This window comes from Giraffa tippelskirchi, chromosome 8 (genome assembly GCF_054371585.1).
Source record: "Giraffa tippelskirchi isolate mGirTip1 chromosome 8, T2T-mGirTip1v1.2.pri, whole genome shotgun sequence".
Classification (NCBI taxonomy): Eukaryota; Metazoa; Chordata; class Mammalia; order Artiodactyla; family Giraffidae; genus Giraffa; species Giraffa tippelskirchi.
Window position 1 is genome coordinate 62,468,309 of NC_137282.1, and position 23,591 is coordinate 62,491,899.

The window sequence follows — 23,591 nt, forward strand, 5'->3', positions numbered from 1 at the left end:
GTGGCCCTTGGAGGGCGTGGCCCACCTGGTGTGGCATCAGGCTCTTCAAGGGGTGGAGAGGCAGCTGGGGCCCCAGCCTTGTCTGTGTCTGCTCCTCCCGGGGCAGCGACCCCCAGCCCCACTGCCAACCCTACCCAAGGTGCTATGGGTGTTGGGTGGGAGCATGAAGCTCGTGGAGCCTGAGGGAGGGCTTGGCTGATGCCGGCAGTGGGACCGCCCTTCCCACCCAAACCAGGCGACTGTCTGGGTGTGGAGGCTGCGGGGGGCCGTGTCCACTGCTCATCCACACACTCGCCCGCTCGCTCCCCACACTGGGCTCCTGTGAAGAGCCTGCTCCAGGACAAGCTGGGCCCAGGCAGCAGGCGAGGCTGGCATGGGATGCAGGCGTGTGGGCTGCAGCTTGGGGTCATCTCAGGTGCGGAGAGGCCTGAGGGGTGAGGGTGGTGAGGGAGTCGGGGTGGGGATGGGAGGGGTCGTGTGGGGTCATGTGGGGTCTGGGGTAGGGGTCATGTGGGGGTCGTGTGGGGCCTGGGGTGGGGGTGCGCCGGGGTCACTGGGGGTTGTGTGGGGCCTGGGGTGGGGTGGGACAGGGTTGTGGGGGGTCTTGGCTTGGGCGGCCCTGGGCAGGCCCATCTTCCGTGTCCCACACCAGGAGCCACGGGTACAGACATAAACGCCCCGTCTCGTCTGTGCTCAGAGGGTATGGAGGAGGGAGACCCCCGGGCTGGGCTCTGGCCGGGCCGTGGTCTGCACGGCCATACCAGGGAAGCTGGCCGCACTCTGGCTTCGCCTTTCAGCTGAGAAGACAGAAGCACAGGCCTGAGCTCAGGCCACAGGGTCCAGACGGGCAGCACTGGCCTGGCAGGCCTTCCCGGAGCCACTGATGGAGCAGCACCGGACTCTCAGACCGCACCCAAGCCTCGCCATCCAGAAAGGGGGCGGGAGGAAGATCGGAGAGGACGGGGGGACCAGAGCTCCTTGCCCGGGACCAGGGCTTGGTGGCCGAGCTGACTGCCAGCCCTGGGGTCGGGCAGTACCACAGGCCACACTGCAGAGTCTCAGAGGGAGACTCTCACCCACTCAGTACTAGGTTTGTCTGGCAGCCCGCTCTCTAGAAGGGCTTTGGGAATGTGAGACAGATTGGTCCAGCTCCAAGGTCGTCCAGTAGCCAGGTCTAAACAAGTAAGTTAGCTTGTTTGTTTCTGTTACAAACGGCATCTCTCTTCACTTGACTGGTCACCACGAGGCCTTCCTGGTGCCTAGCAAGCAGGGTGGACTTGGTGCTAGGGCCTCCAGGCAGCGGGCAGCAGCTGCCCCTGAAGCAGGCTGCACATGACCTCCCAACTCCCCACCTCTGTCTCTGCAGTCACAGCCTCTTCCAGGAGGGCATCCACTTCCCCTGACCTGTGTGGTTCCAGGGCCCAGACCCCAGCCCCATGGCAAGCTACCATGTCCATGAGACAGCCGTTGTCCACACGTGGACGTTTGGTCACCACGTCCGTGTGACACAGGATCCTGTGCGTGGTGGCTGCTCCACGGCTTCTGTCCCTTCCGGCCACCCTGGACCCGTACTGGGGTCGGGGAAGGGGGTGGGCGTCTGTCCTCGGGGAGCCACAAGCCGCAGACACACTCTGCTTCTGCTCCGTCAGATGGTGGCCTCTCACTTACGTTTTGTCATTAAAGCCAGGGTCTGGACTCCAGCTCAAGCACAGGCCTCACCACGCTGCTGGCAGGTCGGCGAGCTTGCCCGCCCGAGGGTGGCATAGGCAGTGGCAGGGCTGGGCGGGTCTGCGCACGGAGGAAGGATGGGGCTGGGGAGGACGTTCCTGTGAGCCTGAGGCCGAAGGGCAGTGCGCATGGAGCAGGGCTCACAACGACAGGACACGGTCACGAGGAGGCCGCACCTGCCCGCTCAGCCGCGGGCCTCTGGGCCAACCCGGCCCGGCCTGCTCCTCCCGAGATCCTGAAATGAAACCCCAGCTCCTCCCTGAGCATGCGGGCCACAGCTCACAGAAGACCAGCTCCTGGGAAACCCCAAGGGGTCTTTCAAGCAGCCGCGAACATGGGGTCTCGAGGGGAAGGCCCAGAAGCGCAGGAATGCTGTCTTCTCCAGACAGACTCTTATCTACAGACAGCCTGCGCTGCCACCTAACATCGGTCCACACAGCCCCAGACTGTGGTTGAAGTGGTCCCGTATCGTGAACGCAATTTCAGGCTTAGGGGGTCTTCCCAAGATGCAGGTTTGATCAGGAAGATCCCCTGAAGAAGCAAATGGCAACCAGTGGTAGCTACAGTCCACAGGGTTGCACAGAGTTGGACACGATTGAAGCAACTGAGCAAACACGCACGCGTGGCGTGAACCCTATTTCAGGCTCAGGTTTTTTCTTTTTCATTTTGTTTGGAAGCAGTGAAGTGGGGTGAGAGTAACCCATACATGTGGAGTGGTGGACCCGCCTGCAGGTCACAGACACAGACACGCCGTCTCCCCCAAGAGCACGCCTGTCCTGGCCGAGCAGCCAGCTGTCCACACTTGTGGCCACACAGGCTGGCAGAGGTGGACTGATCAACTCTATTGAAAACTCACTTGAAAACAAGGTGTGACATGTTACCAAATGCATGTATTTTTATTATGACCGGGGAAAATGCAATCACAGGTTGACCACCAAGTTGCTTTATCCATAAAAACAGTGCCAAGGAGGCAAATACAATCCAGCGGCACAAATTCACAAGTGGCTTGTCTTGGATGGAGCAGCGGCCACATCCGGCCTCAGGGGGACCCACGGGCCGAGGTTCCAGGACACTGGGCGCCCTGCTCCCTGCAGCCCTCTCCCGGTCTCCCGATGGGAAGGGCGCTTTCCCAAAGCTGAAGCTGTGCACGAAGCTCAATGGTGTACGTTTGAGTCCAGGAAGGATGGGACACTGCCTCCTCCCAGCTGTCCACGTGCGTGTCTCGGGGGCGCCCACACCTCCCCAGCCCCGCCACTGCCTCTGCGTCTTCTTAGGGTGCTGGGGGCGCCCCCACAGCCTGCCTTCTCTCAGCTCCCGGTCGACTGAAGGGGAGTCGCCCCCCACCCCGCCCCTGCGTCTGCAGGCCGCGCACACCCTGGGGCTTCGGGCAGTGGCGGCTCCCCGACCACCCTCCCAGCTTCATGATGGATGAGCTGTAGGAGTCGCAAGGACCCCGTCCACCCAGGCCTGGATGACCACAAGGCTCGCGCCCCCACCCCCCCCAAACGAAGCCCCCCCAGCGCTTGCTCTGCAGGAAAAATACACGCCAGGACAGCCCGGTAGGGTCCCTCCTGCCCTCGGGCCTCACGCTTGAATCACGACAGAAGCAGGTGCAGGCATCTCGAAGCGCACGCGTGTTTAGGGACGACACAGAAAGCTGGTGGGGGGTGCCCGTGGCCTCGGGCCGCTGGCCGAGGAGGGCGGGGCTGCCGGTCGAGGGGGCGGGGCCGCTGGCCGAGGGGGCGGGGCCGCCGGGCGCTGGGCTGGGTGGTGGAAAGCTTAGGGGGGCGCCCGTGGCCTCGGGCCGCTGGCCGAGGAGGGCGGAGCCGCCGGCCGAGGGGCGGGGCCGCCGGCCGAGGGGGCGGGACCGCCGGCCGAGGGGCGCTAGGCTGGGTGGTGGTGGTGGTGGTGGTGGTGGTGGTGGTGGTGGTGGTGGTGGTGCTCGTGGTGGTGGTGGTGCTCGTGGCGCTGGACGGCCGGCCCCGCGAAGGCCTCGCCCAGCAGCGCGGGCGGCAGCTCGTGCTCCAGCGCCGCGGGCGGGCCCGGCGCGGCCTTCAGCGGCGAGTGGCCCTCCCGCGCCCTCTGCCTGCACCGCCGGTGGCCGTAGGGTGGGGGCGGTGGCTGCGGTAGGGGGTGGGCCTCCTGGGGCGCCTGCGGCAAGGGCGCGGGCGGGTGGAAGCTGAAGGACCGCCCGGGCCTGAGCCCGCTGGGCGCCCCGGGGGGCCGGCCCGAGCCCTGGGGGGACCTCAGGAACGGCCGCTCGGGGCCCTTTGGCCGGGGCGGCAGGTCCAGGGCCCGGGGCAGCGGCTCAGCGGCCGGCAGGGCGAACTCGGCCAGCCCCGGGCAGCGGCGATGGTGGGCGGCGTGCACGTCCGACTCCTGCGAGCGGGACCGGCCCTGCGGGTGCGAGGCCCTGGCCTGGGGCTCCTGCCGGGCCTGCGTCGGGGGGGACCCTGCAGACACAGCAGCTGTGAGGGCCTTCGCGGGGCCTGCTCTGTCCTGCTGGACCCGGTCCCGCCTGCGGCTGCTGTGAGGACCCGCGACCCCCAGGCCTGGCGCCCAGTGGCTGGACCCCCGGACTCACCTGGTGCCCAGGGGCCGGGCCCCCGGGACTCATCTGGAGCCCAGGGGTCGGGCCCCGGGTCTCACCTGGTCCGAACTTGGACGCGTAGTTCTCGATTCCAGCGAGGTCCAGGTAGTGGTTCCTGCGCTCTGTGTTCTCGTCCACGCAGTAGGGCCCTCGCTCTGAGCAGGGGTGGGGGTCAGCGTTGGGCCTCCTGCGAGGAGCAGGGGGGCTATAGCTCTGATCTCCGGTGCTCTGACCCACGAGGTCAGGGACAAGCAGGGCCCAGGGGGCCCCAGGACCCTGGTGCCACCCAGCAGCCTCCACCACTGTCGTCACCAGGGAGCTGGTGAGACCTCCATGGCCGCTGCGGGAGGGGCCCAGGAGCAAGCGGGCTGAGGGTCCAGAGGCCACCCCCCGCCTGCCCATGAAGCCCTGCGGCCTCTCAGATGACACTGGGCCTGCCCAGCTCCCACCCAGGGGCCAGCCACCCACTCGACGGCAGGGAGTGCTGGGGCCACCCGAGGGGGCAGCCCTTGAGGCCTGCGGGAGGGAAGCAGGGGTGTGGCCGGGGTGCTCCCATCTGAGGGGAGCCGAGCTGGACCCCAGGCCCTCACCGGACATGTGCAGACAGCCTCCTGTCGGCCATCCTGGGGTCCTCACTGAGCTCCACCTCCGTCCTGCAGCGACTGGGCTCGCGGTCTGAAAGCGGGGGCGCGGGCAGGCAGCCTTCACTCACCCGGCCACCTGTTCTTCACTCACTCAGCTCACGTGCTCACCAGCCCCTGTGCATTCCCATTCATCCACGCCTTCATTCACTCGTGCGTTTGTCCAGTTGTTCACTCATCTCTCATTCATTCATCCACACGCTCAGTCACTCTCTTATGCATTCATCACTCCGCACTCATGCTGATCACTCCTCACTCACTCATTCACCTTCTCTCTTGCATGCATTCTCTGATTCATCACTTGCTCCCCTCAAGCCCCTGCACACCCAGTCCTTCACCAAACAGTCTCCAGCCCTCGCCTCACTTTCCGTGTTCAGGACGCCACAGAGCCCTCTGCTGTGAGGGGGACGCTGAGTGGTGGTCACAGTTAACACCCCCCCCCATCCCGCATAATCAGTGGGCGCTCTGGGGAGAGGCAGCGTGGGGTGGGGGGTGCAGGAGGCAGGGACCACACGCAGGGCAGGGCCTCTGGGGCACCTGAGTGGGGAGCCGCTGGGGCCCGGGAGCCCAGGCCCTCACCCTGGGCAGCAGGGGGCCCGTCCTTCCTCTTGCTGGATGGCTCGGGGCTGACGGTCAGCTTCACACGGAGGGTCTTGCTGCTGCCCGAGCAGTGGTGGACCGAGGCGTCGACAACTTCATAGATGGTGTGCATCAGGCTGGACATGTCCTGGGGGGGGGGGCGCGGACATCAGGGGCACAGGCGGACGGTGCAGGGGCCCAGCCCACATCTCCTGCTGCCCGCTGGGTTGGTCCACTCCTTTCCTCTGCCCCACAGAGGCACCAAGAGGCCTGAGCCGGCAGCCCTGCTGGAACCACCACCACGTCTCTCTGAGCTTTTCAAGTTCAAACTGAGTCTGAGTTCAAACAGCTTAGCGAGCAGACAAACGATCAAAGTTGCTTTTAACTCAGACACGCTGTCTCAGTCATCCTACATGTCTGCTTCCTTCTGAGGGGCCCTTTGCCCTCCTGGACACAGGAGGCAGCAGAGCGCCGTGCCGGGGGGACCCCTGGGACTCTCACTGCCCTGCTGAGGGGCTACTGGCCAGGGCAGAGATGGGCATGCCAGGCTCCATCAGGAATGGCACAGACAGTGGCCAGGCACAGGGGGATGGACGAGGCTCCAGCTGGCCCTGTCGGTGACCTGGATCCTGTCCTGAGGTGGCTCCCTCCCCGCAGCCTGACCCGGGAAAGCTCCCTGCCTTTCCTCCTGCCTGGAGGGCCCAGCTGTGTCCCCATCGTGGGACCAGGCCTCGTTATGTGTCTGCCACCAGAGCCAGACCGTCACCTCTCTGGTGGCCTTCCCGCTGTTGTCGAAGCCGTAGAGCGTGAACGTCCACTCCTGGTGATTGTCCTCCTCCACCGAGACATCACACTGGACCGCCTGCGGGGTGCGTGGGGATGGGTGCAGAGTCGTCCTCGCCCACGCGCCGGGCCCCCAACCCTGGCCCCATCCTCCAGGGACCAGTCCCCACCCCTCCGGGCAGGGCAGGGAGATGGGACGGTCCGTACATGACCCGGCTTCTGGGTCATTCCCACAGCTCTGGCACTGAAGCCCAGGAAAGTCCTGCGGGTTACGTGGGGCCACAGCGGCCGGCTCTGGCCAGGTGCATGGGGAGCCCTCCGCCCAGCAGAGCCTACTGCCCCGGGAGCCACTGGGGCGCAGGGACCCTGCGTTGGCGCCAGCGGGAGGGGGAGCGGGATGAAGACCTACGTCCACGTTCAGGCGCCGCTTGCCCAGCCCGCGGGCGCCCTCGCGGCCCATCACTCTCTCTCCGTCGTCCACGCAGAAGAGCTGTCCTGGCCCCTCGCGAGCCTCGGCCTTCTCAGGAGGCAGCACCACTGCGGGGGGAGGTGGGGGCCCGTCGTCCCGGCCCAGGGGCAGCGGGTGGGCGGCTCCGAGCCCTTGACCCTCCCAGAAGGGTCTGAGCCGAGAGTCCGGGCACGGGCACCAAGGGGCCTGGGAGGGAGGCCAGGGCAGCCCTCGGGGTGACCCCGGCCTGGGGTGCCCACCCCACCCCGCCTGCGGCTTCAAACCTGGGCTGGCCGGGGTCTGGGGGTAAGTGGAGGGGCGTGGGGTGAGGGTGGTCCAGGGTGTGAGGTCAGGGGAGTGGGACTCACCCTCCAGGGGACACTGGTCATCGCAGAAAGGCCCTTCTCTGGGGTCCCCACCCGGCAGCTCCTGCAGGGAGAAAGGACCGCGCAGATCATGGACGCCCCGCTGAGCTTGGGGCGGGCACCAGTCCCGCGTCCTGGGGTCATGTGCTCCTGGTGCGGGAGCACCAGCCTCTCCACTCAGCCGTGGGTTCTGAACGTGACACGCACCTATCCCTGGGCATGGCTGGCTCCGTCAGCACCACCTCTGGGGCAAGACGCGGGGCCCACGAGGGGCCAGTGCTTCTCGGTGCTCCCTGCGTCCCGCCCGAGGACACGGCCTTCGCCCAAGGGAGCAGGGCAGCGAGAACAAGGCTCCCCCCTCCACCCAGGCTTCTGCTGAGCGAGGCGGGCACAGACCAGAAGCCCGGCCATGAACGGGCGAGCCCACCTGCCGTCCGCTCACCTCCTGCCCCAGCTGGACAAGAGCCAGGGAGCGCCCCCGCAAGGCCCAGGAACCGGGGGACTGGGGCTGCAGGGGGTGACTCCTTCAGGGAGGCTGGGCCGAGGGCGCAGACAGAAGACGCCCCCCACCCCCGCCCCCAGCTCCCACGGCTGATCCCAAGGCCAGTTACAGGAACACGGGAGCAACTTCCACCAAGCCGGGAAACCACAGAACGGAGTCCCCGGGGCCGGCAGAGCCCACCCTGGGGTCAGAACAGCGGCGGGGCGAGTGGGGCTGGGCCCAGGGCAGAGGGGGACCCTGCCCATCTGTCTCCTGGGCCCCCAGGTGCCCCCAGCATCCTCCTCTCGGAGGCCCTGGCCCTAACCGCCCCCTGTCACGCCGCTTAGAACCAGGTGACTTTCATGGTTTTCTCGGGAGGCCAGGCGGGCGGTGAGCCCGAGCTTGCCTTAATAGGAAACAAAAACACCAGGTTATGGAGACGCCGCTGCCTCCTCCATGCAGCCCGCCGCCATGGGACGCACCTGCTGGCCCATCGCAGAGGGCCCTGCAATCGCCCCACAAGCACAGCACAAGGGCCCCTTGAGCTGAACAGAATCCAGCCTGAGCGCTCTGCCCAGTGGACGCTGAGAAAAATTCCAATCATAAGACCCTGGCTTTCGGTTGAATTTTTTCCATAAAATCAAAGTGAGCTACGAAGCGGAGATTCCGGGTGTCTGTGGGGTGCCTGGCCACAGGCCAGCAGGTCAGCCAGCCCCAGGGACTGCGTCACAGGGGGCGGCCAGGGCCAGCCGTCGTCCAGCGCGGCTGTGGGCCCTGTGGTCCCTGTCACGTGCTGCGGGGCCAGAACACGGACGGACGGGCCAAGGGGCTCAGGCATTCGCAGGATGTGTGTGGGGAAGGCTCTGCCCCTGGCTTGGACAGCCCCCTCCCCACCACGTCCCCCCGCCAGGGGCCCGGCCAGCCTCCCCGTGGGGCTGGTGGTCAGAGGCTCAGATCCTGCCTGACTCCGGACGACCCCACCTGGGGCAGAGCCCCCTGTATTCACCTCTTTAAGTCACAGACGTGAGAAGAGCTGTAGGAAGCACCTCCCCCAGATCCAAAGATCTGAGACTGGGCTGAGCACAGCCTTTCTTTAAAAGAACCAGTCTCGGGGGGAAACGTCCGAGGCCCTAAGACCTGCTTCTGGGGACCTGCTGGAGCCCCAGGGCTGGTGGGGAGGCTGGCCCTGAGGACTCGGGCCCCAGAGGCAAGGGGTGGTGGACCCGAGAATTTCCTCACTGCATGCCTGGCTCGGCCGAGCACGCAAAGGAAAAGCAAAACCCGCCCGCGGCCTCTACACATGAGCTTAAAGGAGTCGCAAGTTCAATAATTCCTTCCATTTTTTTCTTTTAAAATAATCTTAGCACTTACTTTCGGCAGGCGGTGCCGGTTACAGATGAGATATTAATACATGCTTTGGGCTGGAGAGGGGTCAGGACAGAGTCTGCGTGAGCCTTGGTGGGACCCTGAGACACTCCCAACGCTACAATCGCAAACACAACAAGGACACAACCAAGCAGCATCTGATCAGCAACGGACATGCTCGTCTCCCCAGACGGTGCCCACCTTCCCTAACAGGGCTGGGGGTTCAGGACACTCCGACGGGAAAACAGGCCGGTTTAAGATCCAACGAGTCACCAGCCGTCTCTGTGACGCGGAGCCATCAGACAAGGGGGTGAGGAGGCTTGCAGGAAGCGCAGCCACGCTCGGCCCTGTGAGTGGTGACTTCCGTCCCATCCATCCTGGTTACACAAAGACGCCCTTTCATCCGTGCTGCTGCAGCTCAACAGAAGGGCCAAGAACTTGGACTGTAACGTAGGACACCCACCGCAGGGCTGCTGGCCAGACGTGCAGCCACCCCCTCAGGTGACCTCCTCTGTGGCTGGGAAACCCAGGCCTTCCAGCAAGACTGGGGGCGAACAGATGACATCCCCACGCATGCCCCGGGCTCCACCCCTCCTGGGAGGCCCACCTGTGCTGGCCTCTGTCCCCAGGCGGAGCTCCCTGCTGCAGACCCTCCCCAGCAGCAAACTCCTGCCTGGTGCCCTCCCCCGCTCCTCAAGGGAGCCCCAGCCTCCCACCTACGAACCCTCCAGCCCCACCTCTGTCTGGCCCTGCCTTCCCGCCCCAACCCCGCCCCGGACGGTCCTTGGCACCAACCGCCTCCGACCCTGCTCAGGGACGCAGCTCTGTCCCCATGGCACCTGAGGCTTCTCTACACGCCAGCAGGGGCCTGCGGGTGACCCAGCCCAACCAACCAGGCTCAGACCTGGGCCTGGCCTCCTGCCAACCCCGGGGGCCCCCAGTGGGGGGAGATTGTGCCGCCCTCCTCCAGCGTCCGAGGGGCCCTCCTTCAGCCCGGTGCTCTGGGCTACCAGGGATGGGCCGAGGCCCTTGCACCGGACACTTTCTTCTCGGGGTCATCCGTCTCCATCACTGTCGGACGGCCTCCGCCTTCGCTGCGGGCTCCTGCTGCCCCGTCCCGGCCCTGTAGGCTGCGGGGGCTCTCGAGGAGCCCACCATCGCCTTCCCGGGCACGACTGCCCTGAACCCCAGACACCAGAGGACGTCTGCCCCACGAGCCAGGGCGTAGCCCTGAGCTCTCGGTCCCTCCAAGCAAGCAGCTGCAGCCCGGGCAGGTCCTGCTGCAAGGCCGGGGGCGGGCCACCTCCCCAGGTGGGGGCTACGGGCACGGAGGTGTTGGGGGGGTTCACGGAAAAGCTCGGACCCCGCCTCCCCTGAGAAGCCAGGAGGCCCAGCCACACTGTCCCTCGGCCAGGGTCCCCTTCCGCCCACCGGAGCCGGGGACACCGGTCCATCCACCCTGCGGGTGGGCTGGGGGGGACACACAGCCCGGCCAAGGGGCAGGACACGTGCGCCCACCGGAGGCCACGTGGATGCGGAGCGGTCTGCGTGAGTGGGAAGGAGAACGCTCCAGTGACGCAATCAACCACCCCCTGAACTCGTCTGCTTTTCCAACGCCCAGATTTACATGTTCCTTCAAGACTCAGTGCTTCTGCGATCTTAGGAAACTCTCCTAGGCTTCGAGGGCGGCCAGGTCCCTAGGAAACCCCACTCTTGCACGGGTAGAGGCCCTCCGGCTCTCGAGTCCCTGAAAGATCCCCGAGGGAGATGGTGCGTCCATGAGGCGGCGGAGTGCGTGGGAAGACGGCCTTTACAGACCCACTTCTTGTCGCCCCGATAAAGGCGCGCCTAGAAAACCTGCCCAGGGTCCCGGCATGGAGCGCGTCCACGGCAAGCCTGGGGGGGCCCTCATATTCCGACCCCCCCCCCCAATGCTGCCAGGGCTCACGGCCCCTCCCGACGACAGCCTGGGTTCAGGTCTCCTCTTAAACCTGCACTGTTCACAGACCCAGGCTGCTTCCTGCTCCGTCCCTGGGGGCTCAGCGCGCAGATCTGGGGATCTGGGCTTCAACAGAGAGGAGCCCCCCAGGACACCAGGGCCCGAGGAACAGTGCATCTGTGTCCCGGGGCCGTGACAAGTGGTCACCCGCCAGGCAGCTCACACCTCAAGACGCGCTGTTTCCCAGTTCTGAGGCCAGAGTCAGGACTCACGGCGTGGAGGGGAGCCCCCAGGTTCTGGGGGTGGGGACCCTTCCTGCCTCTCCGGCTCTGGGGGCCCTGAGCTCATGTTTGCGTCCCCAGCCTCCGCTCTGTGGCCGCTCGGCCTCTCCATGTGCGTCTTCTGTCTGAGGTCGGACCCGCGCCCACCCCTTCTTACAGAGAAGGGAGGCGGCAGTCAGGGCCCCAGGACCACCTCTCGTCTCGAGGCCCTTCACTCAGCCACGTCTACAGAGGCCTCTTTCCATAGCAGCTGACGGTCACGGGCTCTGGGACATGAAGCAGCCCTGCATGTCCAGGAGCTGCCAGCAGGTCGAGAGTCTGGACCAACCGCTCACCACCACCTCCGCCCCTTTCCAACAACACGCGGATGGGGTGCGGCGACGCCCCCAAGAAGATGGGGTGCGGTGACCCCACAAGGACAGGGTGTGGTGACCCCCCATGAGGATGGGGTGCAGCGACCACCCATGCACACACTCATGGGGCGCCGTCCCCCTCAAATGTGGACAGACAGGAAGTACACCAGCCAGGAACCCAGCAGAAGCCAGGCCCCTCCTCTGGCCTGAGCAGGGAGAGAACTGCAGCGCAGGTCACAGCGTGGACCGCAGGGACAGACCTCCTGCTCCAAGGGCACTCTTTCTAGACTCGGGGGCCCCAGAGGACAGGCTCAGCTTCCTGTGATGGATCCAAGGATGGGCAGCTGTGACAAGAACCCAGAGGGTCCCCAGCAGAGAGCCGGGCTGCGTGTACTCCCCCCCAGGAACTGCCTCGGCCCCTCCGCTGCCCTCAGAACGGCCCACATTCTGTTAAAAATACAGGCGGTCCACTCAGAGTCTGCAGCCCCCTTACGGCTTGGGAGCTCTGGGTCCTGAAAACACTGGCCCCAAGGAACCTAAAGTCAAGGCTGCTTCCCAGAGCCTGGACGGGGCGGATTCCTGAGTCCCGAGATGAGCTGTCTGTGGGGAGGGGCAGGAGGGGGCCAGTGTGGATGGCAGTCCAGGCAGGGGTGAGAGAGGGAGGATGGGCGCAGGGGCGGAGGCTGGGGGAGGGGAGGCTGGAGAGCACCCGGAGCGGAGAGGGCAGGGCGAGGACAGAGCAGATGGCGAGGGTGTCCTCCAGAGCGAGCGGCTCCTGGTAGAACAGCCTCTCTGCACCCTAGGTCCCTCAGGAGAGGGTGGCCCCAGTGCTGCGTGGATGCTCGGGGTGTGGGGGACGCTCGGGGTGAGGGGGGGCGCTCGGGGTGCGGGGGACACCTGGTGCTAGGGGACGCTCGGGGTGCGGGGGACGCTCGGGGTGAGGGGGGACGCTCGGGGTGAGTGGGGACGCTCGGGGTGAGTGGGGACGCTCGGGGTGCGGGGGACGCTCGGGGTGAAGGGGGACGCTCGGGGTGAGGGGGGACGCTCGGGGTGAGGATGGACGCTCGGGGTGTGGGGGACGCTCAGGGTGAGGATGGACGCTCGGGGTGAGTGAGGACGCTCGAGGTGCGGGGGGACTCTCGGGGTGCAGGGGATGCTCAGGGTGCAGGGCCCACACCCCGGGTCGCAGATGCTGTCCTGAAGGTGTGTTCACCGCATGTCCCCGCCGTTTCCCTCCGGCTGGTTCCACCCTCGGCCGCTATCCCCCAGGCTCACCGCGCCCCTCTCTGGCCGCACCCGCTGCTGCCCTGCGGGCCCTCTACCCAGGCTCGTTCACAGCAGCCCCGCCTCCTGGGCCATGGGGGCCGGCTGATCAGAGACAGAGCCTGGCCTCGCCTCCAGTCCTGACAGACAATGCCCTGGACAGGGCAGAGGCAGGGCCCCCGGGGGCAGTGCCCACCAGGCTCGTGCTGCAGGGGACCAAGGTCACTTCCGGGCAGTGCCTGGGGCTGGACGAGGGGGCGATGTATCATGCAAGGGTGACCTGGGCCAAGTGGGGGTCCTGGGAGGCCCCTGGCTCCTGCTCAGGCTGTCAGGACGTGGATGAGGTGGGACTGGTTTGGGGTGAATGGGGGGGTCTGGGGTCCCCGGGCACTGGAAAGAACTGGGTAGTGCAGGAGAAGGCAAGGACAGGGCACTGGGGGGAGAGTGGGAGGCCAAGGGGGCAGCAGAGGGGATGGCAGATGGCTGGGGGCCAAGGGGCAGGGCCTGGGAGGGGCAGCGGCCTCAGCGGCAGAGATCGAGGGCAGAGGGGGACCTGCTCGCACCCTCGACGGAAGGCCTGGTGGAGACACATCTCGGAAACACCGCCAGGGAGATGAGGCAGCTCCACGAGCTGCAGGAAAGGCCCAGCAGCTTAGCAGCTGGGGTCGTGGCTTTAGTGGCTAAACAGCCTTAGAGGGGACAATGAAGGTTTGGGGCTTAATAATTCTGGCACATGCGCAGTGAGGCCTATGGAGGGGCTCCATCCGAGGGGCTGCTGTGGCCGTGACTGTCAACTTCTGACTTTAAAGCGCAAGTTAAGGCAGGCGAAGCGTTGAGGAGGGACGTGCAGGGTCCCCACAGACCACAGCTCCCACAACAGCTCCAGGACCTGAGGGCGTTCCGAGAGGGGCATGCAGGGTCCCCACAGACCACAGCTCCCACAACAGCTCCAGGACCTGAGGGCGTTCCGAGAGGGGCATGCAGGGTCCCCACAGACCACAGCTCCCACAACAGCTCCAGGACCTGAGGGCATTCCGAGACTGTGCAGCAGGGTTCCTGGGCGAGGGCCATTCAACCAGACTTCCTCACAACCAGATTTGGAATTTATGCCTAGAAACTCAGTTCTCTGGGGATCAAAAGGTCTCCTAAAGTAAACAGCTATAGACCTCATGGGCCAGCATGCTGGAAGACTGACGTCCTGGGTGAGGCCATCTCATCCACCACAGCTGCTCACAGCTTCACTCATTTTGGTCAGCAAAAACATACAGCATGTATCTGGCGCTACTGGTAAAGAACCTGCCTGCCAATACAGGAAACCTTAAGAAATGCGAATTTGATTCCTGGGTCGGGAAGACCCCTGGAGGAGGGCATGGCAACCCACTCCAGTATTCCTGCCTGGAGAATTCCACAGACAGAGAAGCCTGGTAGGCTATGGTCCACAGGGTTGCAAAGAGTCAGACGCGACTGAGCGACTTAGCAGGAGTATCACACGTCCACTTGCCCTGGTCTATGGGGATTTCTTTCTTGGCAACCACACAAAAAAAGGCCCTGACCCCAGAGAGGTCCCCAAGGACCCACACGTGAAGCTTGCTGGAGAATGGCTCCACGCATGTGGCAGGGAGGCCTGGAAACATGCGCCGTGGGAGCTCAGCCCACAGCCCACAGCCGTGAACAGTTAGGGGGCGGGGTCACAGACGTCACCTGGGGGGGAAATACCTCCACCCTAAGGTGTGTGCAGGGAAAACATAATCAACGCAGGGCCAGTGAGAAGCTACACAGTGTGAAAAGAAGTGTTAGTCACTCAGTCACGTCCAACTCACTGCAACCCCATGGACTGCAGCCCACCAGGCTCCTCTGTCTACGGGATTCTCCAGGCAAGAATACTGGAGTGGGTTGCCATGCCCTCCTGCAGGGGATCTTCCTGACCCAGGGATCGAACCTGGGTCTCCTGCATTGCAGGTGGATTCTTTACCATCTGAGCTACCAGGGAAGCCTTATATGCCCTGTATACAAGCATGTGCACACATGTGTACATACATGTGCATGAACACAATATATTCACAAACACCACATGCATGCATGCACATGTGTGCACAGATGCATATACATATGCATGAACATATATACATATGCATGTGCACATATGGACATGAGTTTGAGCAAACTCCAGGACACAGTGAAGGACAGGAGAGCCTGGCATGCTGCAGTCCATGGGGTCTCTGAGAGTTGGACATGACTTAGCAACTGAACAATGATATACACACATACACATTCATGTACACCCACATACATGCTTATGTACAAAAATGCATATACATATGCATGTACACACATACATGTGCGTGAACACACATATATGCACGAGCACACAAGACACATGTACACACATATTTACATGTGCACACATATACACATGCACAAACATGTATACACACATATATACTTGCGAGCCCACATACATCTATGCATGAACACAACATATGCACACATATATGCATGCACACCCATGTATGTGTGTGCATGCACACCCACATATACACGCATGCACACACTATCTCTACCACAGAGAATCGAGATGTGCCCATAACATATGCTGAAAACGTCAGTGATTTCAATTCTCGGCACACACTATCTTTACCACAGAGAATCGAGACGTGCCCATAACATATGCTGAAAACGTCAGTGATTTCAATTCTCGGCATCCTGGCACTCTGTTTTTCATTTAGCACTGAATCATTCTGCCACAAATCTGCAGGCTTCGTTTTCTCCCAGTCAAGCCCGCTGCTGGCTCAGTCTTCAGAGCCAACAAGGAGGAGCTTCAGAGAAAGGAAGATCCCCGAGATCCACCTCCCGGTGCCCGCCGCCTCCTTCCTGTCTGAGCCCCCTGGCTGCCGAGGTCACAGAACACACAGAGTGTTGACAAGACCCTGGTGCCCCTGTGCGGGAGCCATCGTGCCCGCCAGCGCACTTGGGCAGAAGAGGTTTCCTGCCGCTGGGTCTGAAATGCAGACCCAGGTTCATCTTCCTCTACCTGAGCTCTTCCTCTGGAAAAACCACTGGACCTTCATTCCCTTACACTCGTATTAAAGCCTCGTGTTTCCCATTTCAAAAGATGAGTTCCAAAGTAGAGAAGAACCCCGCGCATTTTCAGCTTTGTGTTTTTAGCTGAGAAGGCCCCACATGTTCACATGTGACGCCAGTGTCCCCAGCAGAGGTAAGCAGGCTGGAGACCCTAAAGGCTTACGCTTGATCGCAGCCCAGGACCCCAAGGGCTGAGCTGCTCTGAGAAATAATGCGGGCGTCCCTACCTCTGGAAGCACCCGCTCACCCTCAGGTGGAAACGCCTGCAGGGAGGCACCACCCAAACCCGGCTCTGTGGCTGCATCCAGACCCTGAGGTCAGAGCAGAGACCAGCACCCCCTTCCCGGTTTCACAAACAGGAACCAAACTCAAGGACAATTCATTTGCGATGCCACCTGTGAAAGATAAAGAGATCCTGAGCAGACCTGCACTTGCCTCGCTGAAACCTTTCAGCCACCTTTACTCATTCCTCCCACCCTCACCCCTACCTCCCACAACCCACAATTCATTCTCTGTAGCGGGGAGCTTGTTTTATAAACATATTTACATATTTCTAGTCCTCATATGTGAGAGGTCACACAGCATTTGATTTTCTCTGTCTGACTTACTTCACTTAGGACCATGACCTCACGGTCCATCCATGTTTTTGGCAAGGTTTTTTTCTTTATGGCTGAGTGATATTCCACTGCACATATACACCACATCTTCTTTTTCCATTCATCCACCATCAAAGGACATTTAGGTTGCTTCTGTGTCTTGTTGTTGTTCAGTTATTAAGTCGTGTCTGACTCTTTGTGACCCCATGGACTGCAGCACATCAGGCCTCCTTGTCCTTCACCATCTCCTGGAGCTTGCTCAAACTCATGTCCATCGAGTGGGAGATGCCATCCAACCATCTCATCCTCTGCCGCCCCCTTCTCCTCCTGCCTTCAATCTTCCCCAGCATCAGGGTCTTTTCCAGTGAGTCGGCTCTTTGCATCAGGTGGCCAAAATATTGGAGTTTCAGCTTCAGCCTCTGTCAAGGCCACTGTAAATAATGCTGCAGGGGACAGGGGGCTGCACATCACCTTCTGGAGCTAGTTTTGTTTTTTCGGATATGTACCCAGGAGGGAGGCTGCTGGATCACCTGGTACTTGGTTTTTATTTTTGAGGCGTCTCCATAGTGTTCCGCATAGTGCCTGCACCGTTTTACGCTCCTTCCAACAGCGGAGGAGGCTCCCTTCTCTCCACGCCCTCTCTAGCGTTTGTGACTTGTGTTCTTCTGGTGACAGCAGTGCCAATGGGGGAGGTGACGCCTCGCCGCGGTCCTGATGATTAGGACGTCCAGCACCTTTTCACGGACCTGCTGACCTCGTGCATTTGTTCTTCAGAAAACGTCTCTGTTACACGTGACCTTATCTCAAAAGTGGCCCCTGGCCCGGGGCAGCCCCGTGGTCTGGGAGCAGTGGACGAACCTCCAGAGCAGGAGGACCGCACTCGCCTCCCACCCCCTCCAGGCTTTCCCCGTGGTACCTCAGTGCAGCTCCGAGGGTCCCTCTGTCCCGGTACCCAGGTGACGTGCATGGCCTCTCTCCAGGACAAGCCGCAGGAAGAGGGCCTGGGCACCCCTCACGGCAGCCAGGAGGCGGGCACACCTTGGTGCCCTCCTGGGGGACGACCCCGGCAGGAGGGCGGAGCTGACTGCAGGCCCTGCACCGGGTTCCAGCCAGGGGCCTCCCCTCTGGGCGGCACTGGGCCTGCGGCTGAGGGTGGCTGCCGGCACCCTGGGAGTGACGGGCCGCGTGGTCAGGGGCACGAGGGTCCCAGAAGCCACCAACTCAAGGCCTCACCCACCCACTGAGCTCCGGAAGGAACCGGAACTACGCCTTGGGCTCTGGGAACACTCCAGAGACACCCGTAGGCGCCACGCTCGGTTTTAAAAAAGCTTAAATCACTTCGGACAAACCAAGGGGAAGACAGAAAGGGCCCCAGCCCCGTCCTCCAAACCTGGAAAGACACAGGCAGGGAGGCCTCAGCCCCATGCACCGCGGTCCCCACCGAGGAGCTGTCTCCCCGCAACACCCCGCCGCCCTGCAACACCCACCGCCCCGCGACACCCCGCCCTGTGACACCCGCCATCCCGCGACACCCACCACCTCGTGATCCCTGCCACCCCGCGACACCCCGCCACCCTGTGACACCCTGCCCGCCCTGTGACACCCGCCACCCCGTGACACCCACCACCTCGTGATCCCTGCCACCCTGTGACACCCCGCCCCGTAACACCTGCCGCCCCATGATCCCCGCCGCCCCGCTACACCCTGCCACCCCGTGACACCCGCTGCCCTGTGACACCCGCCGTCCCACGACACCTCGCCCCGTGACACCCTGCCCCACAACACCCCACCTGCATGCTCTTCACGGGCACCTGGGCTCTCCATGTTGGACCTGCAGGGGCCTGCCTCACTTGTGTGCAGAGCCTGGGCCGAGTGTGACTCAGAGAAACCCAGACAGATGCCTGCTGGGAGGCAGGAGGCGCCGTCCGCGGAGGAGCCCTGAGCCCACAGTCCCGAACCCAGGCAGCCGCGGACGCCAATGCCAGTGAGGCTGGACCCCAAACCTTCTTCTGCAAGACACCCTCTCACTGCCCTTCTCACTCACCACAGACTCCAGCTCCCTGAAGTCAGGGGTGTGTTCTCACGAGGCCGTGGGTTCCAGACCAGGGCCCTCCACCCCGGCCCCACCGAGCCCGTCTGGTCTGAGATGGATGCCTGACACGTCACACGCTGACCGAGCCAACACTCTGAACCCCTGATGCCGGGGGTCTGCCTGGTTTCCTGACATCCGGAAGGACTCCAGCCAATTTTAAGACCCAAACTTCTAGCACGTTCAAAAGTGAGCAGGGACTCACAGACGCCTGCGGGATACTCCACACCGCTTCGTGGATAATTCTGCAAAACACGTGAGACCTGCCGAGCTCGCAGGGGGCGGGCTGGGGCCCGCAAGGTGTCACACGGAGTGCCCACGCAGCCACTTACATTTAAATTTATGAATGAAGCCACGTTAGACATCTGGCTCCTGTCACACTTCAACCACCAGCCCAGCTAGCGGGGACCACCCTGGGCATGCAGACCGCGACCAGCTTCCCAGGTAAAGAGCAAGCCCCGCAGCAGAAGCCCCCACATCACTCAAGCTCCTTCTGCACGAGGGGCGGGAGGTGGCTGAGGCCGCCTGCTGCCTGGGTGTGCCGTGTCTTCCCACGGTGGCCGAGCATGTCCCGAGGCGAGCGGCTGACCGCCGTCCCTTCTCTTACCTCCAGAAGCTGGCGTTTCTGATCCCCCAGCAGCGTGGGGGCCTCCCTGAGCTGCCCCCGCCCCGCGGGCCCCTTCTCACAGCAGTGTCCCCAGCAGGGTGCTCCCGGCACCTCCCCACTCTCCGTCTGAGCACCAGCCCTTGTCTGCACGGGGAGCTTCGCTGGGGCTGCCCCCAAGAGCACGTGTGGACGTGGGGAGGTTGATGCCATATGTGCCCGGGGCAGGCAGTGAGTCCACATCTCCTGCCAACCCTGGGGGCACTGCCCATCCTGGGCTGCACTTGGGGGGGCTCCGCTAGCCTCTGGCCACACCACGGCCGACACGATATCCTGGAGCGGCACAGAGGCCAAGGTTGGGGCACCAGCCACGGCCTCGCTGTGTCCACGCCCAGAGTCCTGGCCACAACGTGTGAGGGTGCCTGAGCGCAAGAGATGGGTACACACACTGCCCTAATGCCGTGCACGGAAGCCTGGGTGGGGCGGGCACTGCATGCGTGGCGTCTGGCCCATCCGGGGGCCCTCAGCCCCTCCCGGGTGTCCAGCTCCATGGGCCGCAGGCCCATAGATGACCTCCAGCTCCTGCACCGCCCCCCCGATCCTGAGGGATGGCCAGGTGGGTGCGGCAGTTTCCCTTCCACGCCAGGACGCCCACCTGCAGGCAGCCCCTCCCAGGGTCCTCAGGCCGCCTGTCCACCCCCAGTCCCTCCAGGCATTTCCCACAAAGTGGCCTCGTGGTTCCGGGGTCCCCAGAGGGGTAGCTCATCAGATGAGGGTTAGTTGGGACCACCCAGCTCATCCTTAGGTCGAGTGGGGTGCAGGGGGGCCATCTGCAACTCTGGAAGCCTAGGTGGGGTGAGGGACACGGATGCTGCCCAGCCTCGGGGGGGAGTCCTGATTCCCTGATCTGCAGGGTCTGGGCCCCCAGGGCTGGGATCGGTGCCTCCAAACCCTGAGGAGCCCCCAGGGCTGCGTGCACACCTGTGCTGGCCTCGTGCATGGCCAGGCCACGTCCGAAAGCAGACACCGGGCCCTGGGTGCCCAGGGGGCCCAAGAAGAAATCAAGCACACCCGCTGGGGCTGGCGTGGTGCCCAGACACCCCACAGGTCATGCATGTGCTGGGGGGGCAGCAATGTTCCCACAGAGCCCCTCTGACCCCACCAGCCCCCCGTGACCTCAATCCCCTCTGCTGGACCCGCCTGTAACCTTGACCCCTCCCCGCCCCGCCTGTGGTAACAGCATCAACAAACTGCAGTCAGTCGTGAAGACTCAGCCGCCCAGACTCAGCCGCCCCTCCCGGGACCCTCTGTGCCACTCCTGCCAACGCCCCACGGCCGCCCCGGCCCTCTGGGACACGTGGCTGTGAAGCAACACAAAGCACTTCTAAGATTCACAAGGAGGACCCTTCTAACTCGTGAAGCAGGTATCCACCTGCCGGGAAACCAATGTTTACCAGACATTCTGGATGTGCATCAGGTCAGTACCAGCAGCCAGCCGGGCTCACTAACTCGTGGGCAAAGTCAACCTCATTCCCTTTATTCTGTGGGGGTGGTGGGAGTGGGTGAGAGTTAGGTGGGGGGACGCACTTAATTTGCACAAGGTCACTGGCCACAGCTCTTGTGGCCACACAGTGACTGGCACTGACTTGCGAGGAAGCACACGGTGGCGTTGAGAGAAGGGGCACGTGTCCCCATGCTGGCCACAGTCAGAGGCCCTGGGGGCATGGCACGGTCAGGCAGGCCATCCTCGGGGCCTCCCTCGGGACAGAGGGAGAGCCGACACCCTGGTGCCCCCCGACCGACACACTCCGGGGAGAGCCAGGGGCGGGGTGCTTGGGGGGGTGGCAGCAGTGTGGCAGCGAGCACCCGGGCTGGGGATCCATGCTCCAGATCAGGGGCTCACAGCCCCACGGCCAAACAAGGAAAGGATGGAAGAAGACGGGGAACGATGAACTGTACTAAACATAAAGGACTATCCATTGCTCTGAGGTTCCGCTGTCCCTGCACCAAGGGGTTATGAAAGCAGACTCAGTCCGTGCCAGGTGCCACAACACAGCACAGGCCAGTAACTAGCGAACAAGAAGAGCTCATCACATAGTCCTGGAGGCCGGATGTCCGAGACCGAGGCGGCTGGGCGGCCGAGACCGAGGCCCCAGCCACCTTGGCTTGTGGCGAGGGCCCCTTCCTGGTGCGTAGACGGTGCCCGCTGCTTGTCACCCCGCGTGGTAGACGGGACACCGAGTGCTCTGGGGCTCACGTGGGAGCTGATCCACCACGAGGTCTCAGCCCCTGGGCCCTAACCACCTCCCCAAAGTATCACATGGAGGGGGGCAAGGCTGAATTTCGGGGTGACGCCGACATCCAGACCACAGCAGAGAACAAAACAACAAGGAAACTACCCGAGCCAAACAGCACACCGCTCCTTCAAACATGTCCCAGGAGCGTGTAATCCACGGCCCTCAGAGGCCAGCACAGTGGGCTCCACCACCTCAAGGCCACGCAGCGGGAGCATCGTTTTCAATTTCCGTAACACTCACGGGCTGCATGTTGGGATCTGCTGTGTGGTCTACATCCTGAGCTGACGACGGCTCACCCACCTGTTTCAAGGGCCGAGGTGCCCATGTCCGGGAGAAGGCCCCCAGGTGGACGGCCGGCAGGAAGAGGCGGCGTAAGCCCCGGACCGCTCTGGGTCACCTGCCGGCATCTCTGACTCCTCACGCGCAGGAGGACCAAGCGGGCACCAACGCTCACCTCCCCAGGCAGACACGATCGGCCCAGAGGAGGGGCAGCCCCGCCCTGGCCCCCTGGCCCTGAGGAGCACATGGCCTCCAGCCTCACTGTGACGTTCCCAGCAAATCCTCTAACAGGGTTCCTGCCTTTACAGGCGTGGGATTCAAACCTGACTCCCAGAAAGCAGGGGTCGTGACTCGAGTGGGTCTGATCTTAGGGCACGTCTCGCCCCTTCTCACAAGCGTTTACAAACACCCTCGGAGTGTTTCATCACCAGCTGGACAGAGAGCATCCTTCCAGACAGAGAGCTGCTGTGCCCCTGAGGGCGTGCTCTGTCTGCAGTGGACTCTGGGGGCCGCTAGGGAGCGAGCGGTGGGCGAGCAAGGGTCTCGGCCGTCTGGTCCGGCCATCTACCCGAGCCCAGTCCACAGCGGTGCCCGGAGTCACCCACCCTGGCAGACGGGTGGGGTCTGGTTCACCCAAGGCCCCTCTGGCGCACCAGGCCTGGATGGACACCCTCCACTCCCACTCACAGGGGCGCTGGGTCCCAAGTGGGGGCCTTGATGCTGACAGCACCTTCAGTCTGGGGGTGCTCAGCGGTCCCCCCGAAGCCTGGCTTTCCCGTGAGCCCAGCGGCCCCCGAAATGGCAGACGGGCAGCATGGTGGCCTTTAACTCGCCACCACTGCTGTGCAGCGCATGGATCCTAAAGAAAGTCGAGCCCCAGCCCCGCGCCCCGCGCCCCGCTCCCGCCTGGGATACACAGGCCTTGAGGCCACAGGCCCCCGCCCGGAAGCGGGAGGGCTCTCTAGGTCCCACTGCAGTCCGTCTGCCGGCCATCTGCGCCGCCGCCTTCTTTGTCCCCGGACCCCAGGTCCCGGTCAGGGGCTCAGCTTCGGTGCTCGCGGCCCCAGGAGCCCGCCGGGCCCACCACGCCTACCTGTTTGTCCCTGGCGCCTTGCTCCGCGCAGCCCCGCCGCTCCGCCTCCTCTGCGCCTCTGCGGCCGCCCATGTACGCAGACACCACGATACTGTCCCCTGCGGGCCCGCGGGCGGACGCGGGGGAACGCGGCACCGAGGAGAGAAGGAGACGCCCGTGAGCGCACGGGCGCTGCGCCCAGCGATGCCCGCCGCCCTGCGCGCCCGCCCCTCTCCGCGCGGCCTGGGGCGCGGGGCTCAGGCCCGGGCTGGGACCGGGGTCTGGGGCGTGGGCGCCGCGCCGAGTCCCCCCACCCCCGCCACCCGAGGCCTCGGGGGGGGCGGGCAGGCAGCACGCGCGCCGCGCTCCGGGCTCGGTCCCCGCGCCCCGGCCGTCGCCCCGCGCGCTCACCTTCCGGGCTCTCTCTTCGCTTGAAGGCTGCAGCGGCTGCGGCGCGGCCGGAGGGCGCGGGGAGAGGGAAGGGACAGTGAGTGGCCGGCGCCCGCCCGCCCCCGCCCGCCAGCCCGTCGGCCCGCGCCTCACCGTGCTTGGACTGGATTTTCCCCATGTCGCCTGCCGCCCGCCCGCCCGCCCGCGCTCCCGGAGCCGCGCCCGGGCGCCGGGCCGGGATCCGCTGAGGGTCCAGGCGTCCGCGGGGGCCGCGGAGACCCGGCGAGCGGGGTCGGGGCGGCCGCGGGGCGCGGGGCCGGGCGGGCGGGCGGGGGCGCAGCGCGGCGGCGGCGGCCCGGCTCCCTCT

The 23,591-nt window shown here is 64.2% G+C and overlaps 1 protein-coding gene across 1 annotated transcript; it reads right to left on the bottom strand.

Annotated features, from left to right (window-relative positions):
* Positions 1 to 2,598: 2,598 nt before the first annotated feature.
* Positions 2,599 to 23,585, bottom strand: NKD2 (NKD inhibitor of Wnt signaling pathway 2). Its single transcript, XM_081522244.1, has 10 exons — positions 23,378 to 23,585; positions 23,246 to 23,281; positions 22,856 to 22,953; positions 7,138 to 7,198; positions 6,731 to 6,858; positions 6,305 to 6,400; positions 5,539 to 5,686; positions 4,909 to 4,993; positions 4,378 to 4,505; positions 2,599 to 4,181 (listed from the first exon to the last, which is right to left on the bottom strand). The coding sequence occupies exons 1-10, from the start codon at positions 23,400 to 23,402 to the stop codon at positions 3,613 to 3,615; spliced, it is 1,374 nt and encodes a 457-aa protein (XP_081378370.1). The 5' UTR covers positions 23,403 to 23,585; the 3' UTR covers positions 2,599 to 3,612.
* Between the last annotated feature and the right edge of the window lie 6 nt (positions 23,586 to 23,591).

Bases quoted from the DNA above. Each gene is read 5' to 3' on its own strand.
- NKD2 (XM_081522244.1), bottom strand. From the start codon at position 23,402: ATGGGGAAAATCCAGTCCAAGCACG. The intron at 5,687-6,304 runs GTGACGGTCTGG...CCCCCCCCCCAG, and splicing joins GCGGGAAGGCCACCAGAGAG to GACATGTCCAGCCTGATGCA. The intron at 4,994-5,538 runs GTGAGGGCCTGG...CCCCGCTTTCAG, and splicing joins CGGGCCCCCTGCTGCCCAGG to ACCGCGAGCCCAGTCGCTGC.